Consider the following 27,594-nt stretch of genomic DNA (forward strand, 5'->3'; position numbering starts at 1 on the left):
TTTCAGAAAATATTGTTTTTATTTAATGCTCACTTTGGGGGGCGGGGGAGGACTTTTTAACATCAACATAATTTTCATCAGAATTTGAAAGCTTATGAAAATAATGGGAGAGTGGAGTATTTCCTGTTAGTTTCACTTTATCAGTTTTTCAACAATTCCAGTGCATCCTATTAAGTCAGTTAAAACTTAGAAAAATAGTGCATTTTTGTTAAACGTCAGTACACCTTATATTTCTTGTCTAAACAAAACAGCAAATACAGCATTCATGAGTAGAAAAATTAATGAAGAAAGAGAGTATGAGAAAACAGAAAAACCAACCGTAAAAACATGGGCTCCGTCTACTGACTTTGTCAATCAATGGTCTCCTTATCTGATGTGTGCCCATTCCTACATTTTTTTCATCCGTATTCAGAAATGTCTTTGTTTGGGAAGACTATTGTCCAAGGAAGTACTATCCTCCATTCTTCCAGGACTCTTTTGTGCCAGTTATAGCAAAGTGATTTCTTCGGGGGTGAGGGGACTCAGAAAAAAAGGAGTCTGAAGTAAGGAAACAAGCATTTAGGAAGGGCTTTGGTCTAGAATGAGCAAAGGAGTTTGCCTACTACCAATAATGTTGAAAGGGAATGGTAGGTTTTCTCATGTGGAAAAAAAAATATCCTTCCACATAAGAAGAAACTCAATAAATGACTTGTAAACAAGGAGAAAATGGCAATTTCAATTGTTCAGGTCCTCATGTTACAACCTTAGATACAAAGGTATAAGTAATTAATTCATAGCACACAACTAGTCTTAGATTCCAGGCAGGAATAATTCAACTCTGATCAACAAACAAAATGAAATTACTTCAACCTTTAAGGTTACTCGTATAGCAGCACATTGAGGTGGGGAGGGAGACAGTCCCAGGACGTAGAACAGCTGATGGATGTTCTGATGAGAGCAATCCTCAAATTCTTCCACTTGATTTTTCTGGTACGAAGGCAAGGGGCAAGCCACTGGCCAGTAGAATCTGCTACTTCTCACTGATAATCTAGGCTGCAGCACCAAGGCAGGCATTATTGGTACCAAAATCTTCACAAAAACTTTATTTGATTAGGAGCTGCTCTACCAACTGCTCGAATTTATCCCAGTGCTGATAAATGTAGATCTGAGTCTCCCAGAGCATGTTGACCAGGATTGTATTGCTCACTTCATCCAGCATGATGTCTGCCTCCAAAGAGGGATTGAATCTGTAGGCATCATGAAGATGTTAACAAGAACAGCAGTTTTGTGCAAACGTTGCAATTGAAGATACGAGTGTAGGGAAAAGAAGCGTTCAACAAAGGAGAGCACAACAAACAAAATACAAGAGGAACAGTGTGGTGCAACAGGAGCATCCTGGGACCTTCACTTTTAGATTCCAAAAGCCCAGCCCAACCCCCAAATGTTTTCTGGATATTGCTGATAGAGCTTGGTGACAGAAAAAGCCAACACAAATAGTCCACAACTTATGACCACAATTTTATTTTGCCTTAGTTTGCATCATTGACCCAGCCATTAGGTACGTTGTGCCCGGTTTTACAACCTTTTGCTGTGGTTAAGGGAATCACATCACTATTGAGCAAATCCAGTTTCCCTCATTGATTTTGCTTGTCGGAAGCCCCCTGGGAAGATCACAAATGGCAATCATGTGATCTCCAGGGCGCTGCAGCTGTTGTGAATACATGTTGGTTGCCAAGCACGTTAATTGTTATCATGTGACCATGGACATGTTGCGGTGGTTGTAAGCATAAGGACCTATCATGTCACTTTTTTTCAACACTATCATAACTTCTAACAGTTGTTAAACTAAAGGACGTAAGTCAAGGACTATTTGTATGGTTTTCATCTTCCATATAAATATTTGAGCTCTTGCCTACTTTTGAGTCTACAAAGTTCTCTACAGCAAGGACTGAGCCATTGCCTCATCTAAACTTTGTTCCCTGTTCTTGAATTATCCTGTGTCATAGTCCTGTCTTCTTCACTAAAATGAGCCTCGCTTCATATAAAACATTCTGGCTGTAGCTCAGACACTCGGTTATTGGTTAATATTTCCCTACTTCTCTGCTGAATCCCACCCCATTAAAAAGTTGTGAGGGTCTCCTATATAAAATACCTGAAAAACAGAAAGAAGTCTAGAAAATGATTACCGTATTTTTCAGAGTATAAGACGCACCGGAGTATAAGACGCACCAAGATTTTGAAGAGGCAAATTTTTAAAAAAATTTTTGCACTCTGCAGATCTCCCCAAAACGGGCCCTTTTTCGCACAAACAGGCCATTTTTCGTCAAAAAAGGGCACGCATAGCCTTTAGGCTTGTGGAGTGCTCCTGGGGGCTGGGGAGGCCCAAAACAAACCAAAAATGGCCCATTTTTCATCAAAAAGAGGGCATGGATAGCGTTTAGGAGGCTTAGAAAGTGCTCCTAGGGACTGTGGGAAGGGCAAAAATGAGCAAAAAATGGCCATTTTTCGCTCATTTCTGCCCTCCCCAGCCCCCAGGAGCACTCTGAAAGCCTCCTAAAGGCAATAGACGGCCATTTTTGCAAAGGGGCAAGGTTTCGGGAGGCCAAAAATGCTGTATTCAATGTATATGACGCATCCAGATTTTCACCCTCTTTTTTGAGGGGGAAAGGGTGCGTCTTATACTCCGAAAAATACGGTATTTATCAGGAGGGGGAACTTGTGACTCTTGAAATGTTGCAAAACTGTCATTCTCAGCAGCCACCGCAAACATGACCAATGATGCTGGAAGCTTAGCAACATACTGAGAGTTAGTGCTTGCTCAACTCTGCCTATACAGGCTGCCAAAATGCATAATAATCTCCAGCTATAAATCAGCTTTGCCCTCAACTAGAGTGACTGTTGGAGCCCCTTTATGATGATCCCTGTTTGGTATATAAGCTCATATTCTGAAATCACATTCACAAGTTCAAGCTCTGATTTTTCTGATGCAATATTATAGTAGGCGTGGCCTATACCTGAAATAATGGGCACCTATCATCTCACACCAGGCGGCTGCACGGTCAACACATGGTCCATCCGGATCTGTGCACTGCAAAAATCAAACAAATGAATCTAATGTTATTCAAGGTATGCCAGTTTTTCTACAGAACAAATTTCCAGTCCAAATTTTTAAAAAACCTTAAAAGGAAAAAAAAAAACCAAGCAGATTTGGATAAGCATATGTTGGATAATTTAATTTTAAGGACAACATAGATATGAAACATATGGCAGAGTTTTCCTGAGAATGAGACCAAATTTTTAGATCCTCTTTTTGATTAACAATGCAACTGTTAATAATTACGGTATTCTGTGTTACCAGTTGGCTAAACTGATGCCAGTACATTATTGGCATTCAGGATTTGGTCATGTCCTTTATAGCTTTATAAGAAAGTATCAAGTAGCTGAAAGTCATAGTAAAGTTGCTTGAAAACATGCTATCGTATATGCCTATGTGAAGCTGGAGTAAAAGTAAGGTGACATCTTGTCTTTAGCTTTTTACCAATTCCTGTAAGTCAAAACTACTAACCATCTAGTGCAGTAGTTCTCAACCTTCCCAATGCCGTGACCCTTTAATACAGTTCCTCATGTTGTGGTGACCCCCAACCATAAAATTGGTGTCTCGGTTCCTAAGACCATCAAAAATATGTGTTTTCCGATGGTCTTAGGCGACCCTTGTGAAAGGGTCGTTCGACCCCCCAAAAAAGGTCCCGACCCACAGGTTGAGAACCACTAGTGGTATAGCTTGACGCCCAGGAAAATCCAATGTGATAAAAGATATGGCGTAGTTTGTTATTGTGAGCAGGTGGTGGTGTTAAACAATAGATTTAGTGTGACATGAAAAGATTAGCTACCAGACTATTGGAGTTTGACAAAGTTGGAGAAATAAATAAATAATTGTATAGCAGTCTTTAACGTCAAGTAGAGATTTCCCTACTAAATAAGAAACAAAAAGGGGAAATTATGCATAATAGAGTATTTGGTTCTTGTTAAAAACGCTCACCTCTGTAAGACATTGTATATAATAAACCAAGCTCATCTCATGCAAATATTCTGTTCCCAAATTTCTAAAAATATGTGAAAAACGCTTTCATCAGTTGGACAAAAAACAAGGGAATCTGTTAAGAAACTAAAAAATGAATATCTTCTGTGGATCGGATAGACCAGGGGTGTCCAAACTTGGGAAGCTTAAGACTTGTGGACTTCAACTCCCAGGATTCCCCAGCCAGCATGGGAGTTGAAGTCCACAAGTCTTAAGCTTCCCAAGTTTGGACACCCCTGGGATAGACTGTTTAAAAAGATTATAAAATGTTTAGGAACAGGATATTGAGTGAACCCTGATGGTCTCTGACTTGATCGTTTTCCTGCAGACATTTCATTACATCACATTTTATTTGGAAAACTGTGACCATCCTAAACCAAGCCAAATCTAGGGAATTCCTGGAAGCATGGCACTCTGACAAATTGACCATCAATAGGCACATAGACATAAACAATATCTACATGCCATTCAAAAGAGACAATCAACAAGCCAAAAAGGGAACAAAAGGACTAAAACATCTCCCACTAGCAGCTAACACCCAGATGAGTGGAGATTAACAGCAAGATTAACACCAGACCAACAATCAAGAAATAAATAATACCCTCATCAAGGAACTGTCAAACAAACTTATAGTAAATAGGCCAAACAAAGAACCTCTAAAACCACCTCCACCAACACTGACTGGGCAAGCCATTAGAATATAAAATGAGAGCAAACCCTACTCCTTACTAGCACTGATGATGTTACCTAGTTTGGTAATTAAATCTGCAATAAAACAACCAAGCCTAGAGAGCACCAAGGACCCTTCATTTCAACCCTGGGCTACAAATGATCTCCTCTGCTGGAACATTATATTAGATTATAAGTAATTTACAGCACATCTAATCATAGAAGAAACAAAGAAGTAACTCAGGAAACAGCAATGTTAATTTCAAATGACAGTAAGATATGGGCAAGAGTGAATTAGGCAAAAATATTGAAGCATAGGTATGAAAGAAACTTAGATAAGCATCTCACATGCATATTTTTATCCCCCTCAACATTTGTTAGCATCTCCCTGGGGTAAGTATTTTCTTCATCTTTTATCGGGCATTTGAATTGCTATCATATTCCAAACTATCAAAACATTCCTTTTATATGCAAAATGTAGAAATCTTCACCTCTTGGATCTGGTGTCATGACGCCTACTCTCTATCTCATACTCACACAGTCCACCACCAGCCTGCCTAGTTCTTTAGCCCCATAGACAGTCTTGGCCAGTTCCCAAGGGTTAGAGGGACGAAAGACATCCACAGAGCTCACAGGCACTTTTGGTGCTCTGCCTGTTCCAAGAGAGACGACGACTCCCAACTTCTTCACTTTGTCACCTTCTCCCTGGAGAGATGGAAAGAAAACTAAGCAAGTGCTTTAAGCCTCCAAGGATAAAGGGCAGTGGTGGGTTCCGGATGGTACAGGCCAGTATGGGCATACCGGGGGTAGCTGGGGGCAGCGGCCACCGTACCAGAACGGTGGCTCATTTGGCCCACCTGCCCACCTGGGTTCCTTACTACTTTTTGATGCAAACGGGCCAATTGTGCACGTGCGCACAGCGTGCGGGACCTGCGCGACCTTCGCCGAGCAGCTGAGTGTAGCTGGGCGGTGGCGTGCGCATGTGCGTGCCTGAAGAGCACACCCGGCCCTGTTGCAGCGTACCGGTTGCAACGGGATCCGGAACCCACTACTGATAAAGGGGATAGGAGTCTTACCAACATCTTCACATATGTTGCTTGAATTTAGCACAAAAGAAGTTTGTGAATTGTCTATGTGAAATAGGTTTTGGGAATATTATTCTGGTTTACTTTTTTCCATTCTTCAAACAGGTATGGGGATTTAGCAAATGAGTTGCTTTAAACTTGATTGGTAGCTTTATAGCGCCTTGATGTTTTTTATACATTTATTCTGAATTTGCACAAAGCTTGAAGGTGTATTTAGTTACAAATCAGGGTTTGATACTTGTGCTGCCTTGGCATTATTAATTTGCGGTGCAAATCTTACTAAACTTTATAAAACTTCCTTCCTGGTAAACCTTCGGGAAATCTTTTCTTTCCTTGTATTATATGGTGGCCCTTGCCAGCCCATTTTTGGTAAAGACTTGACAATCACTGCTTTAGTTAGTTTAGCTGAACAGATTAATGCAAAACACTCTGGCTAGTTTTGCAGACATTTTTGAAACTCCAGATGCCTCCAATCAGCAGCAACCAAACTTGCATGCCATGAATCACAGATCAAACAGCTAACTTTTCTTAGTATGGAAATAACCCTAAAAAGCTTATATATCCTTAGGAACTGTTTGTTTTCATACAAAAATCTTATCAGAGATTACAAAAATCTTATCAAATCTTATCACAAATACAAGTGGTATGCTGGCACTTGTTTATTTTTCCAGTAAAACATGTCATTCCCTCCATGATGTTTTGCCAGAAATTGACCTGCAGGCTTTTTATTTTGCATACCTATTTTTTTTTATTTTGCCTAATTACCATCTTTCTCTACTTGGATCAAACTTTAAGACAAAAGATAAATAACAACAAAAAAAGAGCAGTAAAACTTAAGTGCTGGCTATATGATGTGGCTTCTGTTAGAAATTGGTTGATGCAGCTTACTCTGACGGGATTTGATGAAAATGTTCTGATTATGTTGTTTGCCGGATACTTTTAGATCCCATTACCCTGTTTCCCCGAAAATAAGCCCTCCCCGGATAATTAGCCCAAACGGGCTTTTGAACGCATGTGCTAAAATAATCCCTCCCCTGAAAATATTGCAACACAGCAGCAGCCATGAAGTGACCATGCTCGCAGTCTCCTGCACCTCAAAAATAATAAGACCTCCCCGAAAATAAGGCCAAGTGCTTATTTGGGAGGTCAAAAGAAAATAAAGACCCAGTCTTATTTTCGGGGAAACATGGTAGTGATCTGGAGTATCCATAAATTATACTGTCAAATTTGGCAGCAAAATACCTAATTTCCAGCAGTGCCACTTTATGCTCTTCTTGCCCCACAGCTAAACAAAAGCAATTGAAACATTTCACCTTTTAGTCACCCAGGGACATTCATCACTTTCTGAATTTGTTAGAAATCTGTTTTTTAAAGAGAAAATACTGTCTCTTGGGGAAGGGGGGCAGAATGGTTCACGCTTAAGACATTTTAGAAAATTGCATGTGCAGATTAGAATTTGTCTTTAATAAGTATTCTTGCACAATAAATCCGTACTTTCTGGATTAAAGACTTATTATATTCATTGATCTCAGTTATGGCATCCAAAGTAGGGTTGTTGGCTAGCAGCCCTCCGTCCAGAAACCGCCCTACGGGTCGAAAATAGGTTGGAGCAGCTCCACTGGAACGGGCAGCCTGCCATACCAGTTGATCTATAAAGAGCAAACAAAAAGCAGTGACCATCAGCAAGAAAGTGTATCAATATTATAATACACAACGAAGCAAGACTATCTGGCTATCTTGCCTTTCGATGAATTGGAAATAAACACAAGTAAAATTCAAATCAAGGGAAGATTTGGAGGTAGTAGGGAAGCCAAAAGTAGATCTCCTTACATTATTTTGATTACACTTGAATTCTGAAGAAGAAGAAGAAAAATAAAAAGACCCCCAAAACATTATAGTGAATAACAAATATTTCCCCAAAATATCTGGCAACACAAATGCTGTCAAACAGAAAACACTGATGGCTCCATTTGTGCTTCCTTTACTACTTAGCAAAGTTTTTAGCCTTAGGGCTGATCCAAATGTTTTTTTCTCTCCATTCATAAATTATTCTTGTGATGGGAGAAAAATACGGCTGCATATGCAACCAGTCTTCAACTGGTTATGAGCAGAAGATCCTGGGGAAGTTATGTGTCCCAATCTTATTTAGAATATGTAGTAGTATACATTCATTCCAAACATGGCATATGTTGTGTATGATTATTTTGGTTCATCCAATTCCTTACAAGGGGGTGAACGAGGAGAAATTTTTTGGGAGTATAAGACGTACCTTTTTTCTTCAAAAAAGAGGCTGAAAATCTGGGTGCGTCTTAAATAGCGAATACAACATTTTTTGCCTTCTGAAGCCCCGCCCCCTTCACAAAAATGGCCGTGCATAGCCTTATGGAGGCTTTCAAAGAGTTCCTGGGGGCTGGGGAGGGCAGAAATAAGCAAAAAGTGGGCCTTCCCCCCCCCAGCCCCCAGCAGCACTCTATAAGCCTCCATAAGGCTATGCATGCAAATTCTTTTGTCAAAAAACGAGCCCGTTTTCGTGAAAAACAAGCTGTTTTTGGCAAGTTTGCATAGTGCAAAAACTTTTTTTTCCTTTTGGAAAGCTCTTTAACTGATTGATGAGAATTACATTGATCAAGTGCTGTGCCAGCAGAAACAAAGTCTTAGGTGCTGCAGATTGTCAGCAATTTCCTTCTCCAACACATGGATAAATACACCTAGAAACATCTACCTACCTACCTACTCTCACTCTCTCCTTACCTACCTCCTGTATTTCTCTCACTTTCTCTCCCTCTCTATCCCTCTATCTACCTACCTACTTTTTTTTTTAATTTGCTTTTTCAAAACCTTGGTGCGTCTTATACTCCGAAAAATATGGTATGTATTCCTTTAAAGCAGGTTTCTCCAACCGTGGCAACTTAAGACTTGTGGACTTCAACTCCCAGAATTCTTCAGCCAGCAAGCTGGCTCAGGTATTATGGGAGTTGAAGTCCACAAGTCTTAAAGTTGCCACAGTTGGGGACCCATGCCTTACAGGTTCGTCCCCCCACTCCCCCAACCCACCAGTGCAATTTATATCCCTCGTCGGTGGGAATAGTTACAGATAATCCTCAACTTACAACAGTTCATTTAGTGACTGTTCAAAGTTACAAGACTAAAAGTGACTTTTCTCTCTTATGACCTTCACAGCATCCCTATAATCACGTGGTCAAAATTCAGATACTTGATTCATATTTATGACGGATGCAGTGTCCCGGGGTTACATTTTGCAACCTTCTGACAAGCAAAGACAATGGGAGAGCCAGACTCACTTAACCCCGCTCTGTTTTACTAACTTAATGACTGCAATGATTCATTTAACCATTGTGGTAAGAAAGGTCGTAAAATGGTGCAAAATTCACTTAACATCTGTCTTGCTCGACAACAGAAATTTGGGGCTCAATTGTGTACATAAGTCAAGGACTACCTTTATTTACCTTCCGGCTTGGTCATTGGTTGAAATGAGCCCATCATTCTGAAACGGGGTTTGTTTCTTCTTTCTGGCGGATTGTAATTCCTGAACAAATGGAGCTCAGCGGGCTGTCGGTCGCATAGTGTTGCTGTCAACATGACCCTGTAAAAGGTTGAACAAAACAAAATTTCGACTTGATTGTAATTCAGGGACCAGAGTGCAGTAGCAATAATTTTGATTTCCAGGCAGAAAGTGAGTGACTCAGCCTGCTAATTAAAGGAGATCAGGTAGTACTTGATGAAAATACCTTTACTAGAAAGAAGATAGATCATTTAGCTAACCAAGACAGCTTAGTGTCTATTATCATTCTTCTATGTGTCATAAAGTGGTATAATAACTTTGTAGTGTTGTGGCCCACCAGCGGAGATGGCAGCAGATTCGGACAGCAAGGAAGTTGTGGAGGAACATGGGCCAGTCCTGGAATCTGGAGAAGGCTCCGATGAGGGCTCTGTGTCAGAGGCAGAGAGTGGGCTAGTCGTATGCCAGTTATCAGCTGCCTTCAGAGTCAGACATCAGTGAAGCAGACAAACAGCTGGAGCCTGTTCCCAGTGTGTGCATGTGCAGAGTTGCCAGACAAAGGGAACAGCTAAAGAACAGGGGTCGAATTGGGAGTAAGGCCACATGTGGACAATGAATGGCCCCTCCCAGAGGAAATAAAAGAGGAGTGAAAGAGGAGTGGAGTTCGCAGGAGACAATTAGTTTGCTTAATTGACTCCTTGCCAAGTTTTGCAGATATCAGCCTGGCAGCTCTCCAAGCCAGATAAGGTCTGTGACTGTAAATCCTCCCTTGAAAGACTTCGCTGGATGTGACTGAGCAGAATTCACAGTAAATTAATAAAAGGGTTTTTTGTCAAGACAAGGAGTTTGCTTCATGCTCTTAGGAAGCCTAGGTCAGAACAGCTAGGCAATTTACTATTTAGGTACTGATGAGATGCCAAACCTACTCTGAATAATGGGAAGTATATAAATGACCAACAGAGCTAATTAATGAAGAATAGAGGATTCAGGAAGCCATCCCAATGGTTTTCATTATGGCTTACTTGGGGTTCTTGATATCCGTCATTTTGGTATGTTCTCCAAACTCCTTTTTCAGGAAATTCTCAAGAGGCTCTGATTCATAAGGCCGTGACCCTCGAAAGACCTCATCTTTCATGCGAAAGTACACACAACGCATGTAGTCCATGGGCTTCCCTGAGGAGGAGGAGAACATGATTGGCTTCCTGGAGAACATATTTGGTTCCAATCCAGCTGATAAGAAACAGGCAGGAAATTATCCAAACATCTTGGTGAAAGCATGGAAACCCATGTTTTGTGCAATGAGTGAAATCACCAAACGTGTGACAGAAGAGGGGACATCAGGAAAAAAAGAAGTTCAATAGCAGGAAGGAACACATAAGGGTACGCCAGAGGCAAGAGTGTAATACAGGGGTGTCCAAACTTGGGAACTTTAAGACGTGCTGGCTGGGGAATTCTGGGAGTTGAAGTCCACAAGTCTTAAAGTTCCCAAGTTTGGACACCCCTGGTGTAATACATATGAGCCACTCTGTGTAAAGAATCCATAATATTGCATGCTGTGGATGCAGGAAATCCCAGATTCAATCTCTTGCTATCTGTTCTCAAAGAAAAGATTGATAGAAAAACTAGAAAAACACTTGGGCATTTAGAATATAGACCACGAAGACGAATGATTAGATTATCATTAATGACATGATACAATAAGGCAGCTTCTGATGAAGAGTGGCAAAGAACAATTGAAGAATTGTTTGATGGGCAAAGACAAAATATATCTGAATGACACATTAAATACGGTGATGGGGGTAATACAATATAAACTAGGGTCGTCTTCTATCTGCTCCCAGCAATGGAAGCATTACACTGAATCTCAATTTCTGGATCAGGAGCCCTTAGTTCTCTTTCACTTGATCAACAAAAAGCTTTTTATAGACCTCTTCTAGACTGAATGCATGTTAACTGCTTACTGAAAAGTTTAGAGATTAAAAAATAACTAGAAAGGAACTGAGCGTATGAGGTTACCTACCGTATTTTTCGGAGTGTAAGACGCAACTTTTTTCCTCAAAAAAGGGTGAAAATCTGGGTGCGTCTTATACACAGAATACAGTATTTTTTTGCCTCCTGAAACCCCGCCTCCTTCACCAAAATGGCCATGCATAGCTTGTAGGAAGATTTCAGAGAGCTCTTGGGGGCCGGGGAGGGCAGAAATGAGCAAAAAACATCCCTTTTGCTCAACTCCCCCCCCCCAAACCCCAGGAGCACTCTATAAGCTTTCCTAATGCCCTTTTTTTTGACAAAAAATGGGCCCATTTTCGTGAAAAATGGACCATTTTTTGCTCCTTTTTCCCCTACCCCCCCCCCCGGAACACTCTACAAGCCTCCTAAGGGCTATTCATGTCCTTTTGGGGGGGGGGGGGAAACGTGCCGATTTCATGAAAAACGGGTCGTTTTGGGGAGGTTTGCAGAGTGCAAAAACTTTTTTTTTTTAATTTGCCTCTTCAAAACCTTGGTGCGTCTTATACTCCGGTGCGTCTTATAGTCCGAAAAATACGGTATTTACAAATCTATCAAAAACAAAATTGCAAAGCCAATACAGCAATGAGAATGATTTGGGACAAGAGCACAACGAGCTACATAATGTGGCGGTTTGACATGAAATCTAGAACCCAATTCTGATCAGAGTTTTAAAGAGGCGCGCGTGCGCACGCACACACACACACACACTTTCTTTCCAATTCAGTAACCATTCCCATCCCGCACTGAGTCATTTCCACATGGGATTACTTGCTATTCACATCACTTCTTACCATGTATAATAGCCAGGGCCAGAATTCCCCCTGTACTAGTCCCCACCACCCAGTCAAAGAGCTCTTTGACAGGACGTCCTGCAGCTTTCTCTATAGCGATGAGAAACTGGATGAGTACAATGCCCCGGACGCCTCCCCCGTCCAGGCTCAGGAGGCGGTCCTCGCTAGAGAAGGGGAACAGAGAAAACAAGGGAAGTGTCAGCCCCAGAAGTAACTGTGCCTTGTTCTTCACATTCAGATGACTCAGGGAGATAGTTAAATGTTTACATGCATTATATAGAAGGGACGTGGTGGGTCAGTGGCTAAGACACTGAGATTGTCAATCAGAAAGGTCAGCAGTCCAGCGGTTCGAATCCCTAGTGCCGCGTAACGGAGTGAGCTCCTGTTACTTGTCCCAGCTTCTGCCAACCTAGCAGTTTGAAAGCCTGTAAAAATGCAAGTAGAAAAATAGGGACCACATTTGGTGGGAAGGTAACAGCGTTCCGTGCACCTTCGGCATTTAGTCATGCTGGCCACATGACCACGGAGACATCTTTGGACAGCGTTGGCTCTTCGGCTTTGAAACAGAGATGAGCACACCGCCCCTAGAGTCGGGAATGACTAGCAAATATGTGCAAGGGGAACCGTTACCTTTACCTTTTATGCATTATATAATATATCTAAATACCAAAGTAACCGTTCCTGAAAGTACAACTGAGCCACAGAAAACAGAAACAGTAGGCATGGAGCCTTTCTTTCCAGGAATTTGGTGCATCTTTACTGGATCTTCCCCATGCAAGTACATCTAAACCACCGTTGTGACTCTCACTAACGCTACTCTCTTACTTTCTTCTCTTCTCAGGGGCAGAGTCCACCACATCTGGTCTCTTCAGCAAGTTGCCAAGAGCTACTGAAACATGGATGATGTCTTCGTAGTCTAAAAAAACATAAGAGTAACAAACAAAACATAAAATTTCTAATTTTCAGGACACAACAGGCACGGGTTAAAACTGAGAGTTTAAGATGTATTTCCTCGGTTACTGTAGTATCCAGATTCAATAGAATCTCAGCTTTCTATTTCTCAAGGCATTGCCCAGAAGGAAATGATAGGCATATCTTCTAGAGTCACCATAATCAGTGACAGTAAGTCATTCCTGTTAACTCACTTCCTTGTATGCAATGCTTATAAGAGCCTTGATTATAGTGAATATATAGCAATCCTATCTGCTAATTCAAGAGTTACTGTACTTATTAATCTGTTTTAAAATAGATATTATTATAGCTGTAAGAATAGGAAGGAAAAGTGAAGAAAAAGTCATTGGGGTTATAATAGGGTAAATTACAATAGAACATGATCACAAGATTTGTTGTCCTGATTGCTGCAATGATCACTTTTCTAGCAAACCCTACAATATTGGAAATCTGTAATCAACAGAACTGGTTAGGGTGACAACATGGATGTATATACACTGGCATTCAGTTTACACATAAGAATTCTTATTCTAAGTGCAACCCCATGTTGGAAATCTTCAGATGTGAAGTGGCCCAAGAGAGCGAAAAGAAAGAAAGGCACAGAGCTAGGTAGTAGGTTACCTAAGCCAGAACTCGGTGGAGCTGATGATCTTTCTGGGAGAGTGGAAGTGGATGTTGATGAGGAAGATATGCCAGGTGGAAGGAATCGTTCAATCCCTATAATTTTCAGCAGATCTAAAAGAACCTTCCGGTTGGCACCTTGCATAAGTGAGGCAGGAATCACATGCATTAAACAGAAAGTTATTAAAACAAATAAAAAATCAGTCACCACTGCAAGCTCTGAGCCAACCTATTTCTTGTACCCGGGAAGAGCCTGTATCTGAAAAGCAGGTGAATATGCTTGCCAAGGGCAATGAAGAGCAATTTTAATGAGGAACCTCTAGGGGCCTAATTCTTAATGCTTCCCTCCATTGTTGGTTATTTATGTATGATTCTAAATTTCTATTCCATAGCAGACTTTCACCAGGAAGTACTGATCTACGCCCTAAAGCCCAAGATCCGGAGCTTCTATATACATGGAATCTGTTCACAATGTTAACAGAAACCAGTTGGGTAGACCAAGGTCAACCCTCCCACCACCTCCTTCTATCCAAAAGTTCTTCCTACCTTTGCTTGTCCTGGCTGCCACCAATCCAGGTGTTTCCCCTAAATCATTGGGGATATCCACATCTGCTCCAAACACAATAAGGGCCTTGATCATTTCTATGTAGTCTTGCTATTGGGAAGAAAGGAACTTGTTAATGGAAACATATTGTCCTATTTCTCTCCATCCATTGTTTTCTAGTCTACGTTGGAATGCCCACCCACTTTACCATCTTTTTTGTGTTTCTGTGCCACTAAGTTTCCTGTAGATCTAAAGCTGCTTAAAGAATATCAAACCTTGGGTTAAAAACACTGCATCATTCTGATCAACATCATATGGCAATGCCATTCCTCAAGGGTAGGCTAAACTTCCACATCTTCAAAAACCATCTTGAATAACAAAGTCTTTATGAACCTCCAGAAGCCCAATAAAGTGAAACGGTCTAGATTTAGATTTTCCCCAAGACAAACTGCCAATTGCTCAACCATCCAAAACAGATCAGGATCTCCAACCTTCTTTTGGTAGAATAGCTGGCTTATCTGTATTGGAATGGCGGTGGTGAGATAAATATAAAAGTGTATTCGATCGAGTGACTGATGTATCAAGATAAAATTGGAAAGTACGCTCACTGCAAAGATGAGCATAGCTTACATTTGTTGGCTCTATATTCTTATTTTACAATAAAACTGAACTCTACCAACTGGAAATTAGTACAAAAGACATACAGACAGGTTTAAGAAAGCTTGAAACCAAAGATAGGTTTTCAGTTATGAGAATGTAATTTACTTCTTCCTTCACACATGTAAAGCAAGCTTCCTTTGTTAAAGCCAATAGCAATAGCACTTAGACCAGAGGTCTTTAAGACTTGTGGACTTCAACTTCCAGAATTCTCCAATCTGGGCCCTCATTTTATCCACCTCGGAAGGATGGAAGGCTGAGTCAGCCTTAAGCATGGTGAGATTTGAACTGCTAAACTGCAGCTAGAACTTCAGCTGAAGTAGCCTGCAGTACCGCACTCTAACCACTGCACCACCTCGGTTCTTTAAAGCCACAGAGGGTACATTGTTAGTTCTATTACCAGAAAACTGGGAGTGAGAAATTTAGGCTGCAAGAGTGTCTTCCAGAGGTACCTTGTGCTTACCCTCTGCTCTCTCCATTTTAGAAAGAAAGTTCCTCTCTCTCATTTGCTAAAAAAATATCCAAATGATGAAAGGCCCACCTGCATGGCCAGGTGAAGTGGTGTGTTTCCATTCTTCTCTTTAGTGTTTGGCATAGCTCCATGTGTCAACAATACCATTGTGCAATCTAAACGCCCACGCCGCACAGCGATATGAAGGGCTGATTCCCCTGATGAACTGAGGGCATTCACTTCACAGCCATATTCAATAAGCATCCGGGTCATCTAGGGTCATAAAGGGAGAAATCACAATTAGGAATTGCAGCATCTGCCCTCTTCTTCTTCCGAGAACTTCTTCTATGATATTTTTCACAATGGGACATAGGTTTCTTCATCTGTCCTTTTACATATTTGTTGCTCTTTGACAAAAATGTATTTTTAGTTACCAAACCACCTGTAGTCACCTGTACAGGTAGTTTTCAAGTTATTACCGTTCGTTCAGCAAGCATTGAAAGTTATGACTGCCCTAAACAAATGGTAGTCGTGCCTGGTCCCCAAAATTATGGCTGTTGCAGCTCCTCTGCAGGCACACGATCAACATTTGAATAAGACAACTACTACCTGGATTTATTTACATAACAAGAAAGCACCTCAAAATCAGGGATGGGCTGCTCCCAGCATTACTGCTGGTTCAGTACACACAAAAATGTTATATGTAAAAAATGCTTTTCATTTTCTTCTGTGAGAAAAATATAGCCACATTTTAAAAACTGTCTTAACCTGGTGTCCTGCAATCTCCTCTTAAGCTATCCTTCATTTTGGGTATTCATTTTCTCTAACAAGTAAGACCTTTGTCTGAAGCAAGCATGCTGCAAATTGTACGATCAATTTGGTGCATTGGAAGGAAGCTTCTTAAGGCTGGAATACAACTAATGCTGTTTCTCCACAGTTTTCACACAATGGCAGGGGGAAGGAGGTTTTCAGTTCTCCTAGTTCTACGTGGATATTAAGAACCCAGAACCCAGCAAGATCAAAGAGAATGAAATGTTAGCAATGGATTGGGGAAAAGAATTATTCCCAGGAGAATAAGGCTTCCAAGTAGTAAAAGTAAAATTAAAGATGCATGATTTGTCATGTCCAATGATATTGTACGTTTTCACCTCTGCATTCCTGGCCCAATGAAGGGGTGTAGCACCATATCGTCGGTCCAGAAACTGAATCTGATTGATTTCTTTATCAAGGAGAATTTCTGCACATCTGGAAGAAAAGAGAAGGAGAAATAAACAAAGGATGCCACAAAGATGCCCTGGTCAGCTTTATAAATATTGGCAATTTCAGTAAGAATGAGATTATGGTTCAATGGTCCAACAGCAAACACAGAAAGTATGTTATAAGCCTTAAGATAATATACTCTGATTCCACTGGGTTATCACTTGTGTTCACTCTTACGTCCCCTCTTGTCCTCCCTGCCTTTCTATACTGTCTGTGGCACTGTTATCTTGATTGTGGAGCTTCCCTGCTTTTGCCAGCCTTCACCTTCTCCGGGAGACCACTGACCCTCTTAAAGAGTTTTACCAAAACCTTTGGACCAGAGGTATATTTCAGTATGTTTCCTATGGAGGCAATGCTTCCCACTTACACATTGTAGCCTGTAACCCAACTGATGGGGATATGAACAATAGATGGAATTGGCACACCTCTCTCCTTCCCCTCCTCCTAGCTGGCATTTTATACAACAGTCATTTAGAGCAATCGTGGAATTTCCCCACCTACTTAATTGTAAAGGGACACACGCTCGTGTGTGTTCTGCCACCTTGCAGCCACATTGAGCAGCACAAAAATGGGTATAAGATTGGCAATTTGCAAATCACCATTTTTAATTCCAACAAGCAAATTACAGAGAGTTTGGTATGAGTGAAAGAGGTGTGGAACTTTGAGGAAACTTCCATGCAAGAACTTTCCCCCGTTTGAAATCATTTTTGGAAGCAGGCAGGACTTTGGTTTGATTGAAGAGCTTTGGATTTTTCCTGTCTTTGACACCAGAGAAAATCTCTTTTCTAGGCGAGGGTATCTCTCTGCTCACTTTCTAGACAGCTCATTTCCCCATTTGTGACTCTTATCTCACTCTGCATCTTGCCTTTGTGATTTCAGTTGGGCCTACCAGATATTTCGACAGAAAAGTGGTTGGTTTTTGAGGCTTCACATGAATCACTCGGGGTTTAGAGAAATGCTCTCCGCAGGAAATAAAAACATGGATTTGAAGCTGGAGAGGTAAAATAACCATACATTTTACATACATGTATTGAGTGGGAAAGAGGAATAATTTTTCTTTCTTCGAGACCCACAGAGTAAAGTGTGCAGTGGCCCTCTGTTCCTTGTTTTTAGCATGGCATTCCTTTTCTAAGGTCTTAATTGATGGAAACTAAAGGTTAACAGTATAACAGGGTTGGAAGAGACCTTGGAGGTCTTCTAGTTCAACAACCTGCTCAAACAGGAGATCCTATATCAGAGGTTCCCAACCCCCAGTCCGTGGACTGGCATCGGGCCACAGCAACATGGCATGCCAGAAACCAGGCTATGCAAACAAGCAAAGCCCCATCCACAGAATGCAGGCAGCATAAACCTCTCTGCACGGAACCGGTCCCTGGTGCCCAAAAGGTTGGGGGCTATTGCCCTATCCCATTTCGGACAAATGGCTGTCCAATCACTTCTTTAAAATCTCTTGATGGATCATCCACAACTTCTGGAGGGAAGCCATCCCACTGATTAATTGTTCTCACTGTCAGGAAATTTCTCCTTAGTTCTGGGTTAGACCTCTTCTCCTGTAAATTTCCTGCCATTACTTCTTGTCTACCCTCAGGTACTTTGGATATTAGGTTGACCCCCTCCTCTTGGTGATAGCCCCTCAAATATTGGAAGACTATTATTAGACTAGACAATCCCAGTTTCAGCAACCATTTATTGCATGTTTTATCCTCCAGTCCCCTAATCATCATTGTTGCTCTTCTCTGCAATCTTTCTAGAGTCTCAACATCTTTTTTGTACTGTGCTGACCAAAACTGGACACAGGATTCCAAGTGTGGCCTTACCAGTGCAATATAAAGCAGTACTAACACTTCACATGATCTTGATACTATTCTTCTGTTGAGGCAACCTAGGACTGCATTGGCTTTTTTTGGCAGCTGCAGCACACTGCTAGTCCATATTTAAGTGGTTGTCCAATGAGTGACCAGCCAGGTACATGATGAATAAGTATAAATGATATTTGAAATCATCATTTGTTCAATATGCAATCTACACTGGGCAATCTAATAAAGATCAGCTTTAAAAAATATCCCAAGTACTCATGATCTGGAAGGAATATCACATAGATAGATGACTTACGTTACTTGAATACAGATATATCTGGTTTGACCCTAAAATTAAGGGGAACAAGTGCTTATTGAGTACAGTTGGCTAACATATAGAGTTTTCTATTTACAGAAATCCTTATATTCTAATCCCAACAAAGCTAGGCAGTTACCTTTTCTGAGAATGCTTCATAGCAGTGTGGATGGGATAACCCAGTGCGCCCAAGTTATTGCACTTGGCATTAACCTTAAGAAGAGAGTGGACTGCATCTTCTTTGCCCAACTGGCAGGCCAGGTGCAACGGACTCTGCCCCTCATCATTCAGATGGTCCAAAGCAGCAGTTGCTTTCTTGCCCAGGAGCTGAACAATTAAATAAGTTCACTTGTGACTTTCAATTCCTCCTTCAAGATGTGTCCTCCCCAATTTCCCAGTCAACATTTTACTTTTATCTAAGGAAATGCTTTAGCATCAGACTCATTTCAAACCTCTTGATATGTATACAAAAGAGAATTTATCTAGATATGGATGTTGCCAATTTTTAAGAATTTTTACGCATTCTTTACAGTAGATACACCGCTGTGTTTGCAGTTCTTGAAACAGTCTGGGGGTATATTCTGCTTAGGTATGCAGGGCATTATTATCTTTTTGGTGTTGTATTTTTGCTCGTTAATCTATATTTATGTTGTAAATCCCTTCACTGAATGATTCAAAATTATAAAGATGGTTGCTATTCTAAGAACAGTTGCAATGATCAAATGTTATGCTGGTTTCTCCTTCAAGGTTTATATTAATACTTCATTTTCCAAATTCCCACTTTAATGCTAAATAATTCTTTTACTGTGTATTCCATTATCCATCTAAAATAGGATAGAAAGTCTCTTATATGATTATAAAAGTATTACTAGCTCTTCATCTGTAAATAAATAAATTTTGAAAATAAATTTAATTTTCATTTATTCTGCCCTGCTACTTGTAAAGATTGTTTTGCAATTGCAAATATTGATGGGCAACTTTGCTTCAAATATATTTAATACCTGGTTTTAAGCACTTTAGCTTTAAATGAACTAGGGTTTTTTTTAACCATATCAAAGACCTAATAGTTCATGTTATAGCCAAAAAGAAATAAAACTGTACTGGAAATAAACAAATTATTCTCATCATCCACCACTAGGAAGAGATAAGAGACAAAGGGACTTTACTGCAAGCAGGAGACTCCTTAAACCCTCACCTCTATAATCTTCGGGTTGCTCCCTCGAACAGCATAATGGAAGACAGTTTCTCCATTTTTGTCTGTCAGATCAACCCGGGCATGGCACTCCTCCATCAGCTCCTTCATACATTCAAAATCACCTTTTTGGCAGGCTAAGTGAAGTGGGGTGCATTCATTGTCAGAACTGTTGCTATTTACGCAGCTAAAACAAAGATAAGAGTAATGCTAGGTATGCAGTCTCATGTACAAGCTGGCCTACCCAACAGTTTTCTCCAAAAGTTGTGGCATTCTCTGATTTTTCAATCCTGCTGCTCTTCACGGGCCCAATCCTGCTGCTCTTCACGGGCCCAGCCCTGTGGAATGACCTTCCCCCGGATATTAGGACCACCTCTGACCTCCGCGCCTTCCGGATAAAGCTCAAGACCCACCTATTCCAAGTAGCTGGCCTGGCTCAACCATAGTTCGTTCACACTGCTCCTGACGGGTTTTTTAATTTTGTGGTTTTTGGAATTTTATTAGGGGATTTTAAATTGTGTTTTTAATTGTCTTTATTCATCTGCCTACCTCCTCCATGTACACGTATTCGTTTATTTTGTGTGTGTATTGTCCATATTGTATTTTATGTGTTTTTTACTGTACGCCGCCCCGAGTCCTTCGGGAGAGGGTGCGGCTAAGAAATAAATTTTATTTATTTATTTATTTATTTATTCTACTTATTGTGAGGCAGGCCATGTTGCAAAATGTATTGCTATACATTTGTAAAGCATTTGTGTGTCCATAAAAGCCAACTACCACTCACTCATCATGAAATCTCTAGAATGGCAAAGCCTACAAACTTGAAATTTGGCACATTTTTTCCTCTTGGCTTCTAGGTGCTTGCTAACAAAGGATTTTTCAAAATGACCACCAGATCATCAGTATTCCTCATACAGTATTACATTAACATGTGTCGATACGAAGGAGTTAGATGTTCTACTCACCCCCCACCCTCGCTAGACCAGGCGTGGGCGTGGCCAGCGGATGACTCATCCGGCCTGCGGCCTTTACATGTCTATTTATCAAGCCTGATCACATAGTTTCATAGCAAAGCACAGGTATCCAGCTAGCTTTCAATATGATAGAAAAATCCTTTTAAAATTATAGCCTTTTTATTTGAGCGCTAAAACACAAGAGACTCTAGATCTCTTAGATTGTTGCTGAAATACCTTGAACCACACACAAGCAGAGGACACATTGTTATTTAGCGGTAGGTTTCTGAATAATCTGCAATAGGTCAAAAATCGGAAATGTGTGATTTCTCTAAGCAATTTTTAGATCTTAATTCTATTGTGTTCTATAATAATTCAGATTTGTATTCTGATACCGGTAATAGTATAATGTAGTGTTTTAACACATCAATATAAAGTATTAGGTTATGGATTCAAACAGGCAACTTATTGCCTGTTTGGGCTAGCTTATTTCATTAAGGAAAAAAATAAAATGATCTTAAAGTCTATCTTAAACAATTGGGTTCACACTTCATGCTAAACTACTCTTTACTAAAGTACAGCCAACTTGGTTCAGAGCCAAAAAAAACAAGGGCCTGCTAGGTCCAGCCAGAAGTCCATCAAGTCCAGCATTCTCTGTCACATGCTCCCTAACCATATGCATTTGGAAAATTAAGAGACATGCGCAGCAAGAGGTTGGAAGCCTTTTCCACCATTGCTTCTTAGCCGCTAGCATTGAAGGTAACCATGCTGTCCGTGGTTATGAAGATAAATGATAGCCATCAAACCTACTACTGTAATCACCAAAAGTCCATTCTTATCTGTTCCCTTCCTTTTTAAAGCCATTGGAATTGGTGCCCATCAGTATAACTTGTGGCAGCAAATTCCACATTTTAATTATATGTTAAGTCAATTCATAATATTTTTTATTAGGCTTGAATCTCCATATATTTAGCTTGATGGACGAACATGAGTTTTAAGTTTAAAGGGGAGGTGGGGGAGAGAAAAGTTTCTTTCTGCAAGTATGGTTTTATAGAATTCTATCAGGATTTTGCTGAGCCATCTTTGCTTAAGTGGGGAAAAAATTCAAATCATGTGGCTTTTTCTTGGAGAGGAACTGCTCTAACTACTTATAGTTGGGTTTTTTTTGATAGGTTTATATATTGGCTGTTTTATTTTAAGTTCCCTTACCAATGATTCCAACATGAATATCTTTCCCCCCCCCAGAACAGATAGTCCCTAAAGGTACAAGTATATTTAATAACCATTCAGTTAGAGTGGCACTGAAAAAAGTGACTTATGACCGTTTTTCACACTTACATCCCCTGCAGCATCTCCATGGTCACATGATCAAAATTCAGACACGTGGCAACTGATTCATATTTATGATGGTTGCAGTCTCCTGGAGTCATGCGATCACCTTTTGCAACCTTCTAACAAGCAAAATCAATGGGGAATCCAGATTCACTTAAGAACCATGTTACTAACTTGGTTAGTTACTAACAGCGATTCACTTAAAAACGGTCACTAGAAAGGTCATTAAATGGGGCAAAATTCACTTAACCTCACTTAGCAACAGAAATGTTGGGCTCAATTGTGGTTGTAAGTTGAGGACAGCCTGTAGTTGTGTGCTCATTGACATTATCACCAAGTTATAAATCATGACTCTAAAGATCTCTTCTGATATTGGTCAGCTCAGATTTGATTATTCCACATGTGATGTTTGGGGGGGATGGGGGGGTTGTTGTGCCCATGTCAATCAATGTGGTACAAAAGACCCATTCCACATCATACCTCAGAATGAGATTGTGTCGGAAGCATCTCAGAAGTCCACACTCTACAGCTATGTGTGCTAGTGACCAGCCGGGGTGACTTCGCAAAGAGTCCGTCAGCTGTTGCAAAGTTTCCAGAGACAAAGGATCAGGATGGCTCTCATAGAATGGCCGCAACTGCTTCGCATATAGATCAAAATATTCACGTGCACTTGGTTCACTGTCAAGTTGAAACAGCCTACAAAGGAAATGGTTTTAGAACGTTTATAGCCTTTCTATGGCTTTAATCAACTGGAAGTCAACGCATCTGCCACAAAATCAGAAGAAAATCACCCCAAATCTTGACATTTGAGAAAAATAGTATTTGGGGCACCTCACAATCTGTTCCCAAGGCAGTTCCATATAGACTTTATTACAAAGAGGTCATTGTAAGCATAAAGAATCTGAAACAAGGAAGCCAAATAATAATTTACAAATATAGAGAGAAAATTACATGGCAATAGAAATAATACAATACAATAATACAATAGCAGAGTTGGAAGGGACCTTGGAGGTCTTCTAGTCCAACCCCCTGCCTATGCAGGAAACCCTATACCGTTTCAGACAAATGGCTATCCAACATCATCTAATGGTTTCTTTATTTTTTTATAACGTAGTCCCTACTAGAGGATAGGAGGGGGGGGGGGGAATCTCTTCTATATACATACCTTATTCCCAAAGTTATTTGGGCTGCAACATTATGTAATACCTCACTAAGAAACTAGTAAAGCACAAACCACCCTTTATCAAGCAGTTAAGAACAAACCCAGTTCTTTTTGTTTCTGTGTCAGCTATGGATGAAGCCAATTCACTCACTCACTTACAGAAACAGAAAGCAAGCATATGTTGGGTCCCTTACATGCCTTCCAAGCCATCGTTCACATCTTTGCCCTAAGGACTTCAGAACCACCATATTTCTCTGTTCTCAACCTCCCGTGTGAACAGATAAAAGGTACAATATTTTTTAAAAAATAATAATAAAGATTTGTTACTTACCGTAAGGCAGAACTTTGATTCTGAGGGTTAATAAGCAGACAGTCCCAGGTTCGAGCTGAACTGTTCTCATACAGGATGATCCTATCGTCTTGTTTAACAAGGTTCCGAGAAGTATAGTCTGCCAGGGATACTTCCTTTACCCGGTGAGGGTTTGTGAACAAGTTGGTGACATTGTTCAGAGTATGGACAAGTCGTCCCAAGAACTGCATGCCTCAAAAACTTGTCCTAAACAATCTTCTTTCAATACTCTGGCAAAAAGAAAAAATCTTTATTCCCACAATATCATGGACATTCACTAACTCTGACCTAGCATAATCATTTCTTTATTCTCTCCATCAGTTACTACAGTGTGTAATGATGGGAAATGGATCAATCTTACTCGTCTGGAGCCAGCTACTAATGTTCACTGGATTGGGGAACTCAAACTGAGGAGCTAGTCTGGTTTAGTGGTTAAGACACCAGGCTAGAAGCCAAAAAACTGTGAGTTCTAATCCTGCCTTAGGCAAGAAAGCCAGCTGAGTGACTTTGGGCCAGTCACTCTCTCTTAGCTCAACTCACCTCACAGTTGTTATTGTGGGGAAAATAGGGAAAAAAGGAGTATTGTGTGTGTTCACCGCCTTGAGTTATTTATAAAAAATAAACAGATACATATAAATAAGCAAACAAACAAGCAGACTCTGGTTAGAAATATCTACTATGAAATTCATCCAATGTTGAAGCAACTAAATAGACAAAACAAGAGGATCAGCGTTCAACAGACTGAAAAATGCTTCTTTATGACCAGAGTCTTCATAAATGAACACAACAGTTTGGCTGTAACTCTATTTCTACGTAATAAGTTTACACGGAATAGTATTTACTTTAAAAAGAAAAGGAAACTTTACTTAATATCCTTGCATCCATTACAGATCTAAGAGGTTGGTTCCAAAGGCAAACTCCTAATTAAGAAAGGTTAATACATTAATTTGATTTTAAGATAGAAAATATTGAATACAATGTAAGTAATATGTAATTCAAACTACATTGGATAGATTAAATATTTTCAAGTTACAGGTGATTTATTGCACTGGCTATTTGCAAAGAAAACATCAGTACTGATATTTTGGGGCTGCTTTAGCTTTGGAGGATTTAGTTTGTAGAAAACATGTCTGTTTTTCTTGCACTATACTTTAGGGCAAGGGTGTCAAAACTGGGAGATGTGTCACTCACAAACAAGCCATGCCCACCCGAGCTCCATGAAGGGGAAAAACGTTGATACATCATGTGATGGCAACGTGACATGGCGAGTTTGACACCCCTGCTCTACAGAATCACTCTGGCATTCAACTGGTGAAGGTCTTCCTTTCTCACTTCCATGGGAGTAAACTTTCCATAAAGTTACTCTCCAGTGCAATGACTTTTATCAGTGCATTTTGTGGCATGGCATAGTTCTTCCATTAAGAAAAGATAGCAAGTATGCAGTAGACTTTACTGTTTAAGAGACATAATTTGAGTATTTGCTTAAAGTAAATTTTGAACCTAAAACATATTGGCTGATTATATGCTATTTAAAATAATGTTAAAGATAGATTGGGTTGCTGTAGTTACTATTTGTATAATTATGTTCTACTTTCTTCTATTAATTTTCAGGGTAATTTTTTTTGTAAGAAAAAATGGCAAATATTTTTGATTTATATAGAAATACATTTCATTGGCATGCAAACATTGGGAAGCCATATACAATACAATCTCTAGTATATTTGAACAAATTCAGCACAGTATATTTATTTGCAATCTACAACATAACATAACATATCCTGGACTTGTATACTTTTTAAAAATGATTCTATGCCAAGGATTCATGCTACACATTTTTAAATATACAAACCAATGACAAAAACAACTGTGCCTAATTTTTATTCAGACTTCTTTCTTTTTATGGTTTTACTTTCACAAGACCAAGAAAAAATATAGAAGTCTTCTATTCACTCTATAAAAATATACATGGGAAAAGGAGAAGTGAAATCTAATTCAACAATATTAAAAAAACCAGCAAAGTCTTGAAAGCTAAACTTGGAATTTTTAGAATAGCATTTGTTGTGTTTTTTACTTTACTAATCAACCTTGCTTCTTTCTAGGGGAAGATTACTATTGCATCACAGTGGAACAGGGGAAAGCATTTAAGGAACATTATGATAAAGCATTTTTGACCACAAATATTTCCATTTGTCTTTATTTCTATGCTTTTGAATTATATCCATGCTTTTATTAAAGTAACTGAGAAACTTGCTCTTCATGTTAAAAGGAATACCATAGAACCAAATGGAAAACTTTCCACATCAGGAGAGCTATATTTCCCCATCGTTGAATCAAGTTCTGTATTCTGTACCACTATGCAAAATCTCTCTCCCCCCCCCCCCATTTAAGGCTGAGAACTCTTTCAGAACCCATTAAAATAACCTTTCTATGTTGCCTTTTAAAAAGAAATTTCATTTCAAGATGAAATAAATTATCTAACTCTTGTTTAGCAAATGCACATGTTCCTAAATTAAGTTAATTTTGAAAAGACTGATATATATGACAACAGTGATTATCAGTGTAAAATTTTAATCACACTGTCAAGTGCTTTTTATAATCCTTTTAGCCTTTCAAACAAAGGCATGGGAAATACTAACCCTTGTGTTTTCCTCTTGTTAAGTGACCTGTGCTTAACGTTGGAATGATTGAAGTCGCTTAAAAGCCCATGAAACAACAATAAAATGTATTTATTCAAAAAACACTTAACTAGATTCATATAGCTCACCAAGCCAACCAAATAACCTATTTTCTAGCTAACCACAATATGCAAATACAATCTTTGCAATTTTATGTAGAAATCACCCTTTTTCTTGGCATTATTTTTTTTCCTTTTAAGATTTTGCAGGAGATAAAATCTTTGCACTTCCAAAACTTTCGTTGTGGTTAAACTGGAAGTCCCCATCCCCAGAGTGGTTGCCGATGGTACAGTTACAAAGAAGCAACCCTACTCAGGATTTCCTTCGGGAGACAAGCTTGCAGTGTAGGAAATCAAGGATTATATCGAAGTATTATAATTCTCCAACCCCAGAATCAAATAACGGATTGAAGGTATATCGGAGTCTATGGAGGCATCTTTGGATAATCTGCACTAGGTTATCACTATTTTCTTTTTCCTTAATGGCAAAAGGCCTTCTTTGGAGGATTTTAAAAAGGAAAATTGGGAGGAAACCAGGAATAATATGCGAAAACTCCTCTGAACCAAGTTCCTACATTGGGCTGCAGGGCTCAGAGATACTCACCTCCTACTTAGCTATTATTCACCCAGCTATTTCCGCCAACAAAGTCCCAGTTGCCTCACGTGATCGCGCTTCTACCAATCACGAACTGCCGCCTCGTTGTCGACTCACAGGATCTTCTTAAGAGGGCGACGTGATTACGCGCGAACGACCATTACGCCTCGACGTGGAAGGAGGCAGATCAGCCATCTTTCTGCCGGGCGGATGTTAGTTTAAAACAGTAGAACCAAAGCCGCCATATTTGTAAAGGCGGGGTGGGATGGGGTGGGGCTTCAGAGCGTACTGCTTCCATCTTACCCACCGTTGGTGTTTACGGCATATGCGACGTTGGCATTGAGTCGAGAGCAAATAATAAAAGAGTATTAAGGACTAGAAGCACGGGAGAAAGTGTACACAGAGGATCTCAATGGCAAGATGCAGAATAAAGACTCTCAGGATGAAAGGCGGGATATACATAAAAATAAAGTTTTCTCATTGGTTGCAAAGGTTGCAAAGCTTAAATTCCACTGAATGCAATACAACCTGCTAACACTGCTAACGGGAGACTGAGACACAGGCTAAAATTGATTCGAGTTAAAGGCACAGTCGGCTCTTTTATGGGTA

The 27,594-nt window shown here is 40.0% G+C and overlaps 1 protein-coding gene across 1 annotated transcript; it reads right to left on the reverse strand.

Annotated features, from left to right (window-relative positions):
- On the reverse strand, window positions 1-27,186 carry PLA2G6 (phospholipase A2 group VI). The gene is made up of 17 exons (XM_081956856.1): window positions 26,995-27,186; window positions 23,699-23,946; window positions 22,686-22,901; window positions 19,924-20,107; window positions 18,868-19,055; window positions 16,505-16,601; window positions 15,447-15,629; window positions 14,251-14,359; window positions 13,705-13,842; window positions 12,958-13,048; window positions 12,133-12,296; window positions 10,354-10,504; window positions 9,279-9,415; window positions 7,306-7,460; window positions 5,264-5,431; window positions 2,994-3,067; window positions 1-1,226 (listed from the first exon to the last, which is right to left on the reverse strand). Exons 2-17 carry the CDS (start codon window positions 23,905-23,907, stop codon window positions 1,082-1,084), a joined length of 2,409 nt encoding a protein of 802 aa, XP_081812982.1. The 5' UTR covers window positions 23,908-23,946; window positions 26,995-27,186; the 3' UTR covers window positions 1-1,081.
- Window positions 27,187-27,594: the final 408 nt, after the last annotated feature.

Source organism: Natrix helvetica (genome assembly GCF_964273705.1).
Source record: "Natrix helvetica genome assembly, chromosome: 6".
Lineage (NCBI taxonomy): Eukaryota > Metazoa > Chordata > Lepidosauria > Squamata > Natricidae > Natrix > Natrix helvetica.

Excerpts from the sequence above, each read along its gene's own strand:
- PLA2G6 (XM_081956856.1), bottom strand. The coding sequence starts at position 23,907 with ATGCAGTTCTTGGGACGACTTGTCCATACTCTGAACAATGTCACCAAC. Across the intron at positions 16,602-18,867 it reads ATGAAGCATTCTCAGAAAAG|ATGTGCAGAAATTCTCCTTG; the intron begins GTAACTGCCTAG and ends CTTTTCTTCCAG. Across the intron at positions 5,432-7,305 it reads ATAAGTCTTTAATCCAGAAA|GGAGAAGGTGACAAAGTGAA; the intron begins GTACGGATTTAT and ends CCATCTCTCCAG.